General features: G+C 44.6%; 1 protein-coding gene across 1 annotated transcript in view; it reads left to right on the top strand.

Annotated features, from left to right (window-relative positions):
* The window catches only part of etv4 (ETS variant transcription factor 4), a 38,399-nt gene that overhangs the window by 21,635 nt on the left and 2,374 nt on the right, over positions 1-14,390 (top strand). The window contains exons 5-10 of the mRNA XM_083932903.1: positions 5,301-5,430; positions 6,229-6,411; positions 6,559-6,995; positions 10,274-10,342; positions 11,533-11,580; positions 12,581-12,753. Coding sequence (XP_083789029.1) covers positions 5,301-5,430; positions 6,229-6,411; positions 6,559-6,995; positions 10,274-10,342; positions 11,533-11,580; positions 12,581-12,753 — 1,040 coding nt within the window. The remainder of the gene's footprint in view (positions 1-5,300; positions 5,431-6,228; positions 6,412-6,558; positions 6,996-10,273; positions 10,343-11,532; positions 11,581-12,580; positions 12,754-14,390) is intronic.

Genomic DNA, 14,390 nt, shown 5'->3' with positions numbered 1-14,390 from the left:
AACCAGTCACCCTGTTTGACATTGGGACTGATGTCCAATGAGTTATTGTGAGCGAGACTGTCATGTGCTGCAGACTTCCAGAGGCTTAAGACTTGGCCACGTCGCACATAAACATCCAACGCAAGACTCTCCAGATCCACTTCTGTCTTCAGATTGGATTTCCCTACACAAGAGCCTTTAATGGGAGGAAATACTCTGTCTAAAATAAGATGGGGGAGTTCATAGCGAGGTCTGGTCAAACTGCTTGCAACGGCTCATTCACAAGTGATTTTAAAATGTTTTGACTGCTCAGCGTGAGCGTTTAATCCCCAGATTTTCTCTTTCAGTACCAATCCAGGCTCCTACGATAGGTGTAGAAATTTTGACTTTTGAAAGTAGATTAATCAAATACTATTGTAACGCATTACCGCCACCATTATTCGTGTGCAAGCCAACTCATGTGTGCACAAGCTTTTCTAGTTTAACTCTCCGTCAGCGTTGTTTGTGTCTTTTAGAAATCCCATAGGAATCTAATGGTGTTTCCCGACATGTCCACACTACCACCTCGCCGTATGGCTCAGCTGAGGGGCCCATTGTGTAGAGAAGAGTGCGTTTGTGTGGGTGGGATGAGTTGGTGGGGGTGGTGGGTGCCATCCCTGCTCCTGTGATTTGTTTGTGGTGGGTGTCTGTTGAATGGGACCCCCCTATGTAATGATCCCTCTACTTCCTAAAGCACTCAACCATGACCATCACCTTTCACCCTGCATCCTCCCCCTCTATGAGCCAACATTTACATATGTAAAAGACCGTCTCCACCCTGCCTTTAGCTGGGGGGTCATCTCTATACGAAGAGCTCAGAATAGGGAGTGAATGGCAGACGCCAAAGAATACCGCAAAATAAGGAAGCAGAAGATAAGACACGTTTGGAGTGAGGAAGGAGCCTTTGACCTTATCAGTTAAGGAGGTGCTAGGAATCCGCCACACTCCGCCCAGTGCAGGAGAAAGTGCACACATTCATCCACAGCAGGCGAGCATCCCCCGGCACACACATTCTGCGTTATCTCAAAATTGTCTGTTTTAAAAGGCACGAGCTATTGTGTATTGTATCTGTCTTTTCACTTCCAAACACCTTTCGGGTTCGTCACACACTGTGCTCGAGTTCACGAACCGACCCTCTCCCCCTCGGTGTAGAAAGGAAACTATGAAATATGAGGATCTCTGTGAAAGGGTGATGTAACATTTAACAAAAGCAGTTAGAGGAGGTCATATCGCCCCAAATAAAAGCAGGAAGAGACGGGAACCTGAAGAACATAACTCTCCCCTGGATCCGTTTACATGACTGCCACCACCTTATAAACCGTAGCAGCAAATCTGATTTTTTCATTTGGACAGGGAGATTAACTGTAATATGCCGGGAGTTTGTATTAGTTGGTGGAAACCAGAGGTTGTTCTTTTTTTATTAAAGGGCTATTCTTGGAATTGGATGGTAGATTCATTCCTGAATTATGTTTTTAGCCACATTTGCGGCTTGATGAATCTTCATCATGCTGTCAAATCTGTTAAAACACATGACGTTGAAACACAAAACTCGTGCTACATTTACGCCTAGCATCCACACTACTCCAGGGTTTCAGAGCTCCTGAAAATGCAGGCACCCATGTTCGCTTTCTGATTAAGTCTTATGAGTCACAGTCTGTCAGTCTTATCAGTTAGCGTGGCCAAGTTACATTACTTACATTTTGTGATATCCTTCTTGTGGGTGCTCCTTTCCCTTTGCCACGGTTTCCTCTGGTGATGGATAATGTTCCCAGTACCTCTCTAACATGTCGCTGTATTTGCTTTTATAACGACTCCTAATCTGTCACGTGCATGCCCAGCGTAGGCGAATATGATGTTGTCTGTCATGAGATACTCTCTTTCAGGCGTGTTGATATTGACAGAGATTATTTTTGAAATGGAGCTGAAGGGCTTGTGTGGACATAGAGTATTTTCATTTTAAAATGCCGTTTTAGATCCTCAGTCGGTAAAGAATCAACCTTTGAGTGCATAGGCACATATCTGTGAGAGCAGAATTAGATTTGTGGAGAACGTAGACTATAAATAAAGACGGATGACAGGATATACACCCTAACCGGTGCTGCAAACATAGAATTGAAGTGACTAGATCGCTGTAGCTGTATTGCTGTGTATGATATTAATAAAAAGGAAATGACTGGACCAGCTAATTAGTGAATTAATGAACCGGTCTGCATCGCTACCCCTGGTGGCTAGCTGCAGTATAGGTCATAAGTGAGCATGTTAGCATGTTAAAGTACAACCTCAAAGAGCTGCTAGCATGGCTGTAGACTCCAAGTTGTTAGGTAATTAAAGTCATAGGGCAAGTCAGAATCTAGGAATTTAAATATGTTAAGTTTTTCAATTTCATACTAATTCCCTCTCCTGAATCGAAACATCAACCATCTCTGTTTAATTGGAAATGCAAGCGACGCAACAGACACCAATTACAATCACAGGCAAACACACCAACACAAAAAGCTGTCTAATGCTCATTCACCAAATTAATTAATATTACAGAAAGGTCACACACACAATAGCACGCACGCACACACACACGCTCACACACACACACAGACCCTTTTCGCACACAGCTGACGCCGTTCCCATGCCGGACTGTTTGAAATGGAACATCCTCATAAACTGAGAGCCACATCAAGGGAAATATTCCTGCCAATCGCATTAGTGGCTCTGCTTGGCTGCGCTGTGAGTGAACACTCTCCGAGGATTGTTTGCAGTTCATGACCATGCCAGAAAAAGGGGGTGAATGTCAATAGACCAACACACTCGCATTATTAGAGCGGCAGTCATGTGCCACCCTCTGTGTACCGGCAGACGAGCTGTCGGAGACTTAGAGGAGGCTGGAATCCCATCTCGTCTGTCTGGGAAATCTGGGTAAATGCTCTCTAATCCTGTTGATCCTGCGCTAAAGCCAACACTTCCTCACCTGCCCGCCCGCCATGGGAGAGTGAGTACAGACCGAAAATAGGAAGGTTATGATGATGATGAGGAGGAGGAGGAGGATGATGAGTCGCGTCGTTTTGATTGTTGGACTCCGTTTGTGATTTTAATGCGGGGTATATGTCAAAGACAAATCTGAATAATGAAATAAACATCTGAATAGCAACAGGGAGGATTTTTCAAAGCAGAAATGTGAAAATGATTTGTTAAATTTAGCAGCACACAAGACTGTGTCGGTGCTCATGAACGATAACCTACCTAAGCTTTTTGATCACGATGTATGTTTCATTTTGAATACCAACTGAACAACTTGTAATACACATAAAAAGAAGAAAAACAACTATGGCTGCAGCTAACAATTTTTAAAAAATAAAATAACTAATTAAATATTGAGCCTGAGAAATAATCATAAAATACTGTAAAATGCCTGACAAAATGTCCCAGAATCCCAAGTAACAACAACTCAAATTATTCCATTTACAATGATTTCAACAATAATACTTTATATTTGAGATGTGGGAATTAGGTGCATTTTATACCCATTTAAATGACATAAATTACTTTGTATGTATGTAATTAGGGCTAAAATTAGGGCTATGCGATGTGGAGAAATTCAAATATGACAAAAAAGTTTTGGCCAAATACCTCAACATCAATATTGTAATGATATTGTAGAGTTGATTTCTGATGAATAATCATCAGTAATGCAGATATAGTAATTTAGTGGTTAACACGCAAATAATAGAACGGCTAGAAGAGTCACTTTACTGTAACCCAGCCTTTAAAAACCAGGAAAAGACACTTGTGTCATATTACAAAAGCCAGAATCTAAGACAGTATCTAGTGTCATATCACAATATCATATAAATAACAATATAATGCCCAGCCCTACGACTTATAAAGGTAGAACTAAATTAAGGAATCTTTAATTTAATTCTAGTTTTAAACCAATTTCATCAGTTTTGAGAGTCCTGACAGCAGATCCTGGAGGCCGTTTGTGGTTTATGTCTCTCTACTTTCTTCTAATTTCTTTGTTCACTCTTTCTTTTCCTTTGTTTTTTCACTTTCTACCTCTCGTCTTTAGCGGAGCAGTTGTTCTCTGGCCTTATTCAGTCGGCCAGACATTTTCTCTCCTCCTTTTTTTGTGAATGGACGACAGTATGTAATTACCTGGGCTGAGCTTTCAGTGTGGCCTGCTCCGTCAGCGCCACACCCACTGAACACACACACACACACACACACACACATTCACATTTAAGCACACACGCATTCACAAGCAGCAAGTAGATGCAGACTAGCCAAGATAAGTAATACGCACACACACACACACACACACACACACACACACACACACACACACACACACACACACACGCACATACATACACACACACAAATGCACACTCGCACTCATGCATGCACATAAATACAGGCCTCCCCAGCTGGAAGTGCACAGCTGCTGCTGTTTACCCTGTCGGGACCAGAAAAACATCCTGTACAGTTCTCCGGGTGAAAACCTCCCCTCACATAATAAACACGAGCCCTCGGCACAGTTTGAAGCTCCACTTTGGGTGGTTTTTGTGGCCATCAAGGCAAAGGTCCCCTCCAGCAGTCCGGCTTGATAGACAGTTCGCTGTGCTGCAGATGAGTGGGCGCCTTTGGGGAAAAATAAAACTGCTCATATTTTAGACTTTTAAGGATATGCTGTATGTGGCATTATTAGCTCACCCCCGTTACCCTCTTTAACTCAACGCCAAAAGGCAAAGCTCACAGACAATGGTTAACATCTGGATGTCAATAGGAAAGAATGCAGAGACACAGAATTAGTGTGCCGCTCCAACAGAGGTGTGACATTTGCTTTCATCAGTCCGCAGCCATCTCGCTGGCCCACAGAGTTGTTTAGCTTTAAGCTAGACTCTGACGGAGGAAGTTTTGGCTGCTGTTGTGTCTGGAAGAGTGAAGAAAAGTGGGCGAGGACACTTCCAAATGACTGCTGGAATGTGGTCGTGTGTGAGCGTGTGTGTTTTTTGCATGCCCCTTCTCCTCAGTGTGTGTGTGTGTGTTTGCAAGTGTTTATATGTGACTGTCTGCTGCCCTGCGTTTTGCAGCTGACAGTCACTTAAGCATTTTGGCTGGCACGTAAAAGAGATTCCTGCGCCGACAGAAGAATTTGTTTTTGTGTTTGAGCTTAACGGCAGTAGTATCGGGGCAGGGCTCATTGAGAAAAGAATATACAAATTCTGGTATGTGTGTGTGTGTGTGTGTGCCAACCCTCATCCCTGTTTTCTGTCTACTGTCTCTTCTAGCGGTGGCATTTCACAGCCCTCCAGTCACCATCAAGAAGGAACCGCAGAGCCCAGGATCGGACCCCAGCCAGTCCTGTAGCCACAAGCAGAGCTTCAGCTACCCCAGTGGAGAGCAGTGCCTTTATGCCAGGTACCCCCAGGTTCTCCTTATTTAGGTCACAATGCTAGTATTAAAAAAGACTGTTGATACCTTTTACAATACCCAGGCAAAATCTAAAAAAAAGCTGTTCAAATAGATTTGAACACAGTTGATTTTGTTCCGCATTGTTTCCTCTGAGCAGCCTTGGGTTGTGTTGTATTGAAATATACTCTTGAAAAAAATACAAGTGCTAAATTAAATGTTTGTAGCATGTCGTCCCTAAACTGTTTTTTAAACTGTGTTACAAAGGGCCAGTGCACCCAAGTTACAAAACATATTTTCGTACTTGCCTCTAGTGATACCTCTGAAAATTAACAGTACTCATGTACTCATGACTCATGAACAGTATGGGGAATCATGCTTTGCGTCACTGTTTTCCTTCACATGCGGTCGTTGATTGCTCATTTTCTCTATTCTGTCAGTTTTGATTTCTAGATAAGAGTGAAGAAGAGCGTTTCCCCATAATTCTCTACCAAGCTTCCTTTAAGATCTTATTTTAGCTCTGATTTGGAGTTTCATGGAGTCTGGTATTTTGTATCCGTCTGCATATTTAATGACATCCTTTGTTATCAAAAGCAGAACAAATTAATCAAAAATGCCCCGGCACTGGTCAACTGTCATGCATAAGTCAGCACAGCTTAAACAATGACCACATGCTCTTTATTGACCACCAACCCCAACCAAAGAACACCCATTAGCTGTGTTTGTTGTATTGACCCTCCTCGAGTACGACCCTACTGTAACATGTGCATTGATGCATGTATTCATGAGTTTGTTAATGTTTTTTAGTGCCTATGAGCAGAAACGGGCCACAGGAGGGGCCAAGAGCTCCTGCCCGGGCACCCCCATGTCTCCTATGCAGCAGCATTACTCCCCGAAACCTGCCACGGCCGGACGGCCCGATGCTGGCTACATGAACCCTGCTGCCACCTCCCAGCCACTGCCCAGCAACAGTTACCCCATCAATGCGAGGTGACACACTATAAGTCCCATTATATTAAACGTAAAACAATTCTTTTTACACAAGTAAACTGTTAAGTATTGTTATGTTTATGATGAAAATTTTAAATATGCCTATTAATGAGATTGTGAAATGAGCTGCTGTGTCTTATTTCTCAGCTCCAGGTATCAGGGTCCTTCAGGAGACCCCATGTGCCCCCAGTTCCCACCACCAGGCCAGGCCTTTCAGCGCATGCCATCTGCCCCAGCAGGACATGGCAGCAGTGGAGCTGGTGGAGGCGGGGGTGGAGTGCCTGGGGGAGGAGGAGGAGGTGGTGGCGGTGGTGCTGGTGGAGGAGGAGGTTATCATCGGCAGCACTCTGACCCCTGCATGCCCTACCTGCAGCAGAGCTTTAAGCAGGAATACCTAGACCCGTTGTATGAGCGGGCGGCTCACATGGCAGGCCCTGGGCACGGGAGCGGACCAGGACATGTGCACGGACCTCACCCTCACCCCCACCCGCATCCACACTCGCACCCACACCCACACCCACACAGGTTCCCACCAGCCCACATGATGGTTAAACAGGAGCCCACAGACTACACCTACGAACCTGGTGAGTTATACAGACTGTTGTCACTACAGTACATTTCAAAACGAGTCTCTCCTTCTAATTTACATCAAGTGGGTTAAATATGTCAACAATTGAAATCAGTTACTGAGTATGAAGGGTAGCATATACAGGTTTCGGTGAACACGGGCCTGTGCTGTAATGTTCTTTGACTGCTAAAACTAGAAAAACAGTAAATATATATACATATAAATGCAGGCCATTTACCAAAACCATTCATTTCTGGAGATCGACAAAACAATATATGGACTGGTTGGGGCAGCACTGTTACCTTCAGTCATTTGTATGTTTACTGAAGGTCCAGCGGTACAAAGAAATATTGAAAGATCCATTTAATCTGATTTGTGTACAAAAAATAATTTAAAGAAAGTGTTGCAAGTACAGTATGTACAGTACCTGTGAACTGAAACTAGAATCTTGACAATGGTTGAGATTATTTGGCCTTACAAAAAGTCCCTTTGAAGACAAACCCTCCCCTGTGTGCGAAGCCAAGTCAAGAACAAAATGTCCAAAAGGCAAACAAACTTCTTCACTGTAGCTAGACTCCTACCGACTCCCTCTCTGCCTCCAAAACTCCTCCTTTCAACTCTCTGACACTTTGCAAAGAAAAGGAGAAAAAAAGTATTTTTTTTTCCTGCTACAGCTACACTCCTCCCTCCTTCCTTAGCCCTCTCCCTCCCTCCCCCACTACTGCACTCTGTGAGAGAGGCAGAGGAATTTCATTGAGAAAATGGAGGGCACTGGTAAGACTAGAGTCCCCGGTGGAGTGCTCCAGGGTCTCAGGTTGCACCAGCGGCTTCCTTTTTCTGCAGGCAGATGAACTCATAATGGAAAAATGAGCGTGGCCGCAGTAACCCGAACCTCTCACTGGCTGGGCTCTGGGAGAGGGCGAGGGGGAGGGAGTGGTAGGAGTGGGGATGATGGTGGGTACAGGGTGGGGTAGCCAGCGCAGGCGCTTCAACAACAAGCAAGCTCTCCCACTGGAGAGCACAGAAACCAGCTCCCCTGCTTGCCTCTCTGAATTTAAAACAAGGAGTGAGAAATATAATCCTCACCATACATTGTGTCCTCATTCATCTGTGTTAAAGCTGCTGTAGGACTCAGAGCTAAAAACACTATTGTTGAGATTCCCACAGGTCCCACATGCACATTAGGAGACGGCTACAAAGCATGCCTTCCAGCGGTGAAACCAGCATGTTTTATGCATAATAAAAACCCAAGGAAAGGCGACCCAATTCTTTCCTCTCTATGTTTTTATACTCGCACCTTTGATCGTGGGGACCGGATAGCACTGACAAGCAATCGCACAACCTTGAGGAAGACAGAGTGAGAGAGTACAAAAGGATGTTTTTTGTGGATAACTGCCGGGAGGAGGAGGAGAAAGTTGAGTTTGGTGGGGTTTCCTCAGAAGTCTCTCTGATATGAGTTTGACCAACTGCAGAGGTCGATCAGAGTTTATCATCTGTTTGTAGACAGTTATACAATACACCACACTTTTCACGAGATAAGACAGGGGGACAGAAGCCTTTGTCCGCTTGTTCAGTCTCGCTATATTTGCGTTACTTTGTGTCGCTTCCTCTTGGATGCGTGCTAACGATGGCCCCTAGTCGTTCTTATAGAGGTTTGTGACCAGAAACGCCACAAACACAGCGAAAATAAGAGAGTCCAGGCAGAGGGAAAGATCTAAGCAGTTGCAGACACACCTCTACACCTCTAAATCCAATAGATTTTTGTGTAGAAGGCATGAATAAAACCAATTTGTCCAAAGAGATCAGTGCTGTGATTCCAAGTAGTCTTTAAAAAGTCCTATTAAAAACAGGAAACTTTAATCTTCTACCATTTTAAATGCAGTAATGTGAATTTAATTTACAGACAGTAAAAAAATATTGTTTCTTTCACGCAGTTAATTGGATAATATGTGTTTTTAAGAGCTGTTGAATGAACGCACCCTGCAAACAAAACATTAATTACAAAATCGGCTTCAATCGTTGTTTATTTGCTGCTGATTTATAATGTCATTTATGTTCATTTAATTGAAAGAAATACCGTCCCCAACTGTAAAGCCACGGGCACGTAATGAAAGAAAGCGAAACTGGAGCATACAAAAGAGGCGTATTGATGTAAACGATGTGTAAAGACAACAACACCAGTGTTGTGTGCAATGTGAACAATGGAAGACAAATGCCACAAGTCTACAGTTAAAAGCAGGCCGGTGAATGAGACTAGTTTTACATTCAAATTGGCATTCCAGCGCTTAATCACGGCTATTGTGTCGCATGAAAGACACAAAATGGTCACGCCACTCAGTATACAATTAACCCCACAGTGCTCACACCCAATCGACCGATCGCTCCCCGGCGAGAGGGCTGCCATCGCTGGAAGACATATTATTTACAGTATGATCGAGTGCTGCTGCCCCAGAACGGAGGGTTTGATTTTCCCCAGTGGCGTCTTATCACAGCCACAGTGCTGCAGCTGCATTCCCCACGAGTGAGTCACGTCCAGAGCCAGAGGCAAAGAGCTGCACCTTTTGTTTTTTTGTGCTCCTGCTCGTCCCCGTCCCGGTCATACAGTTGACAGACGGCATAAAGAAAACAGACAAACACATAGAATAATCCGTGTCACACCTTTTTATTTTGTGTGCAAAGAAAAAGAACAGAAACCCAGACACAAAGGTGAGCAGCGCTAACAGGATACGGAGTATTAAACTCTTGGCAGCACTCCTCCCTTTAGAAGAACTCATTTGAACATAAACGTGTGTTCCAACTTGCAGAGAGTCTTGCTCAAAGGGTTACGAGGACGCTATATCAAATCTATTTTGGTGAATGCACCCATTTGACTCGGTCAATAGTGCCCAGATAAAGTGCAGACACTGTATACTGTACCGCTTTTCGGGTCCGGCGAAGGCGCTTGCTCATGGCCTAAAAATACCAGCAGAGACAAGAGAAGTGATATGATGAATGCAGCGTTCGCCCTTGGATGCTTGCGGTGATCACACAAAATATCCATGTAACGCCCGACACAGGAGTTTTGAGGCCGATACAGATTTTAAAATGGGGAAATGCAGATTACCGATATAGTGAACTTTAATTTAGGGTTGATAAAAAAGCCACAAAGGGTCAGAAAAATCAAAAGTCAAACGTTTTTTCAGAGATTAGATGGATGGACACTCATCCTGTCCTTATTCGACATTGTTTACCACTATAAACTGATGACATAAGCGTAATAAACTTGACCTACAGCTGTTTGTGTTTGTGTTACAGATGTGCCTGGATGTCCCTCTATGTACCACCACAATGAGGGCTACCCAAACCCTCAGCACAGCAATGAAGGTAATCTGACTTTTACTCTGTTAACCTTGAAATTTTGCCCTTTTTTTAGAGGCCTCTGCCAGATTCTCCTTGTTTTACAGCAGAAGGAACAATTGTGATGTGTCCAACGTCCTCCTCACCAGTGCTTTATCTACATGGAGCCTATGCTGGTTAGAGCGCTGCGGTCATTGGCCAACCAGCATGGAGTATCTGTGTTTCCATTGGCTAACCAGCAGAGTGCCTGTGTTTCCATTGGCAGAGGCCGTCACCTCACCCCTGCCTCAAGAATCCCTGAATAAACACAACTCCTGGAAAAAGCCGAGTATTTCCCAAAGCAAAGAAGGAAAACAATCTTTCCCTTCACTCACATTGTTTGTTACACTATTTTGGGTCCCGCTAATTCTTATTTACCAACTGCGTTCAGCACGTAAAGAGCTCTAGAATCACTCCTGAAGGCAAACACTCACAAACACAACAGGAGACACCTTTGGATACGTTTCCTTTCATTTGTCTCTTCTGTAGAAAGCTGTCATGATACATTTTTGTTTTTTTAGAGCCCAATAACACCTGATTTAATGTGTTGTAGAAGTGTAATAATCAATATACTGTATATTGTGTATGTACTGTATATAAAAAGGTCATTTGCCACTGCTGTGAGGTGCTGGAAAAGCTTGGAAAAGCACCTTCAAGTGCTTGAATTTGACTGTAAAAACAAACAAACAATGCAGCAAATTCAATAAATACTTGTCTTTGCTACATTGTTTCATGCACTGCGTGCGTGGAAAGCAACAGGATGATTGTAACATCACTCATTCCTAATGAGTTTATCGTCTCAATCACTAGTTTCAAGCCTTTTCAATGCAGCATTGGGTTCATTTAGTTAATTCTGGTCCCATTAGAGTAAAACAGACTAAGACTAAAGACTAATGAATGAGTTCACTGCCCCTGAAAATGGGAGTGAGGATCCGTGTGTCTCTCTTTCACATGTTTCCATTATGAAATCCTCTCAGTGTCACCGAAGTGCTCTAGTCCACTGTTGTAAAAGTAGAGTACACACTTATTGGCTTAGCGTTATTCTCGCATGAATGAATCCTGTATTTTGTCGGGACGGCATTGAAAGCTTTGGCACGGATCCCAAATGAGCAACCTATTTGTGCTCGGATCAAGGCCTCTTGAAAACCCTCTAACACAAGTCTCCCTTTGTCTCTCAGGCTATCTGTTTGAAAACGACTCCCGCGTGGTTCCAGAGAAGTTCGAAGGTGAGCCCGCCGTCGCTGCATTCACACACAATTTTCATTTGCACACCGCAGTCCCCTCGGCGGGGTGTCGGCTTGATGACGGAGAGAAACTCTATATATTCTTTGACTATCATCTTATATTGACGTCAGGGATCCTTGTGTAAGAGGTACATGGGTCTTTGTGTCCTCCGAAGCTTAGTTATTGGGTTTGGTTTCCCTGCACATGCGGTGTAAGGCTCCCCTGTCACGGTGAGAGGGGAGACGAGCAGTTTCCCATGGTGTCGTTGGTGACTGACGCTAACGGAGGTTGTGTGGAGAGCCCGAGGGCGTCGGCACATGTTGAACCAGTGAAGTGTGCGAGTGCTCTGAGAGACAACGGCAGTAACTTAGCTGTGCTTCTCATGTTCCCGCACTTGTGTACAACGTATCCAGTAACCGGTAAACAAACAAAGAATCAAGAACTAATCAGTGTCCATTTACCTTCACGTTGCTTCTCTCAGTTTTAGTATTCATGAATTGTTTTTATTATTATCCCACGTAGTTGGCATCTGCTTCTTTCTTTTAAATATGTGAAGTTTTTGTCTCTCAGTGCAGAGAAATGTCCCTCTGTCTGTCTCAGCTAAACACACTGCTGCCCTTTCAGTGGTCGGGTTGATAAGCCGCAGTTAACAAGCATTTGATTCAGTTTACGTCAGAATGCAAACATGAAACATGGAGATTAGATGACCTAATGACGTACCGGCCCCACTAGAAGTCAGAGACTTCCCAGCTGTCCTCGTTTGTACATGTAAGAACCATTTTAGAGAGTAATTTAATGACTGAGCCTCAACAGTCTGATGCAGATAAACGTGCCCAGAATGTATCAAATATCAAATCAGGGTATTAACTACAACTGAAGCTACAAAAGGATCTAGTAACACATTTAGTGACACGAAGGTTGTGAGAGGATTTTGACGTGTGTGTGATTGTAGCCCTTAACCACGCTGACCTCCTCCTGCGCTCTCTTCTGTCCTCGCTCCAGGGGAGGTAAAGCAGGAGGGCGGTGGTGTTTTCCGCGAGGGCACGCCTTACCAGCGCCGCGGCTCTTTGCAGCTCTGGCAGTTCCTGGTGGCCCTGCTGGACGACCCGGGCAATGCCCACTTCATCGCGTGGACCGGCCGCGGCATGGAGTTCAAACTCATCGAACCCGAAGAGGTACGTCTGAATCCGTCTTTTTCCTTTTTAATGAGAAAGTTTTGGGGAAGAAAATATGTCCCAACAGCCGGAGGCGTACAACATTTCAGCGATTGATTACAGTATTTTAAACACAAAGTACTGAAGTGGGACTGTTTGAATTGACTTAAATACAAGTAAAAGGGCATCTCTATAGACTCTTTCTATTAAACCCAGTAATATGATGATCATAGATGTTTGAATTAGAGAGACGAGTTTTAGGGCGCACTCCCACTGTCCCTCCGTCCCGTGCCCCATGCTTTAGGGTCCTTGTCCCCCCCTCCAGGCCCGTTTGTACTCACACTACCTGGGCCTCGGAGAATGCTTCTTGCTGCCTATACGTCATCACGCCGTAACACGTCACACGCATTGATGACGTCATCGCAATGCGTGGCTTTGTTTCCAGATCTTTCCGTAGACCTCAGAGTTTTTGTGCGTCTTGTCGACTGTTTTTGAATCTTTTCATCGACCAAATCTGCAGTAAACACTCCACCTCCGCATCACACCAACGTGAACCTTTCACCGCCATTGTTTTAAATGTCCGCGCATGGTCCCTCCTTCTTTTTTCTATGTCCCGACAGGCGCACAGGAAATGACCTCAGAACCGCTGTAGGCCTCGTGCTCGTACACGTGCAAACGTGCTTTACAAAAGCCCACCTCTCTAAAACAGGTCTCGGCTCATAGGCGCGGTACGGTTGCACTCACACTGGTCAAACGAAATAGACTTAAGCCGTGAAACGTCCTAGGGCAGGGTACGGATGGACAGTGTGAGTGCGCCCTTAGTTTGTATCATGACCATATTCACAGATGTGTAGAAGTGTTGGTCACAGCGTGAATATAAATCTGAGCACAGGAGTTCTTCTCAGAATGGATTCATGTTAGCAGCGTTTGAAGGCGCGACCTGGATCAGAGCGATCACGAGTGAGATTTGGCCACTTCTCTTCACTGGTCTGTTCTCTGATCCATCTTCCATTAGTCCCCCATTCATTATTCAACACATGAAACGCCGGATTGATAAATGAAGGGCGAGCGCCATCACAGAATCACCCAACACCCCTCGCTCTCTCTCTCTCTCTCTCTCGCCTCCTCACATTTCTTTAGCGGAGACATTTTTTCTCTCTCGACGTTTAAGTCTGCAGTTATCAGGCGTATCAGACAGCGCTCCATTTAGGTGGGTCCTAATACGGAGAGGTCTATACCGTGTTTTCCATTATCTTTTTACTGTACATTAAAAATGAATGGGGTAAGAGTTTTAAAGGGGCAATTAGGGCTGAGAGCACACACTCAGGGATCAAACAGGGCTGCTGGCTGGATGGCCACTGTGGGATACAACCTGTCTCTTCCTGAGTCATGAATCTCAGTGGCCCCCCCCCCCCTTCCTTCAGCTTTACACTTTCTTCCACTATCTCACATGTTAGTCAACATTAAGATCCTCCACTGCTGTGACATGATGTGATTTACTTCCCCTCTGCACGTGTGGGGCTGCGAGACACTAATTTCTCTATCAGAGTGGTAGTGGTCCCTCGTCAGCTGAGAGTTCAACCTTGGGTTCGGAGTGTGTTTCATGGGCTGCCTCTGACAACCAGCCATGACTCTTGTTTCCCTGTGAAACACTGCGG

This window comes from Echiichthys vipera (genome assembly GCF_963691815.1).
Source record: "Echiichthys vipera genome assembly, chromosome: 18".
In the NCBI taxonomy this organism is placed as follows: Eukaryota; Metazoa; Chordata; class Actinopteri; order Perciformes; family Trachinidae; genus Echiichthys; species Echiichthys vipera.
The sequence above is the reverse complement of the archived record's forward strand: the minus strand, read 5'-3'. Positions and strand labels throughout refer to the sequence as shown.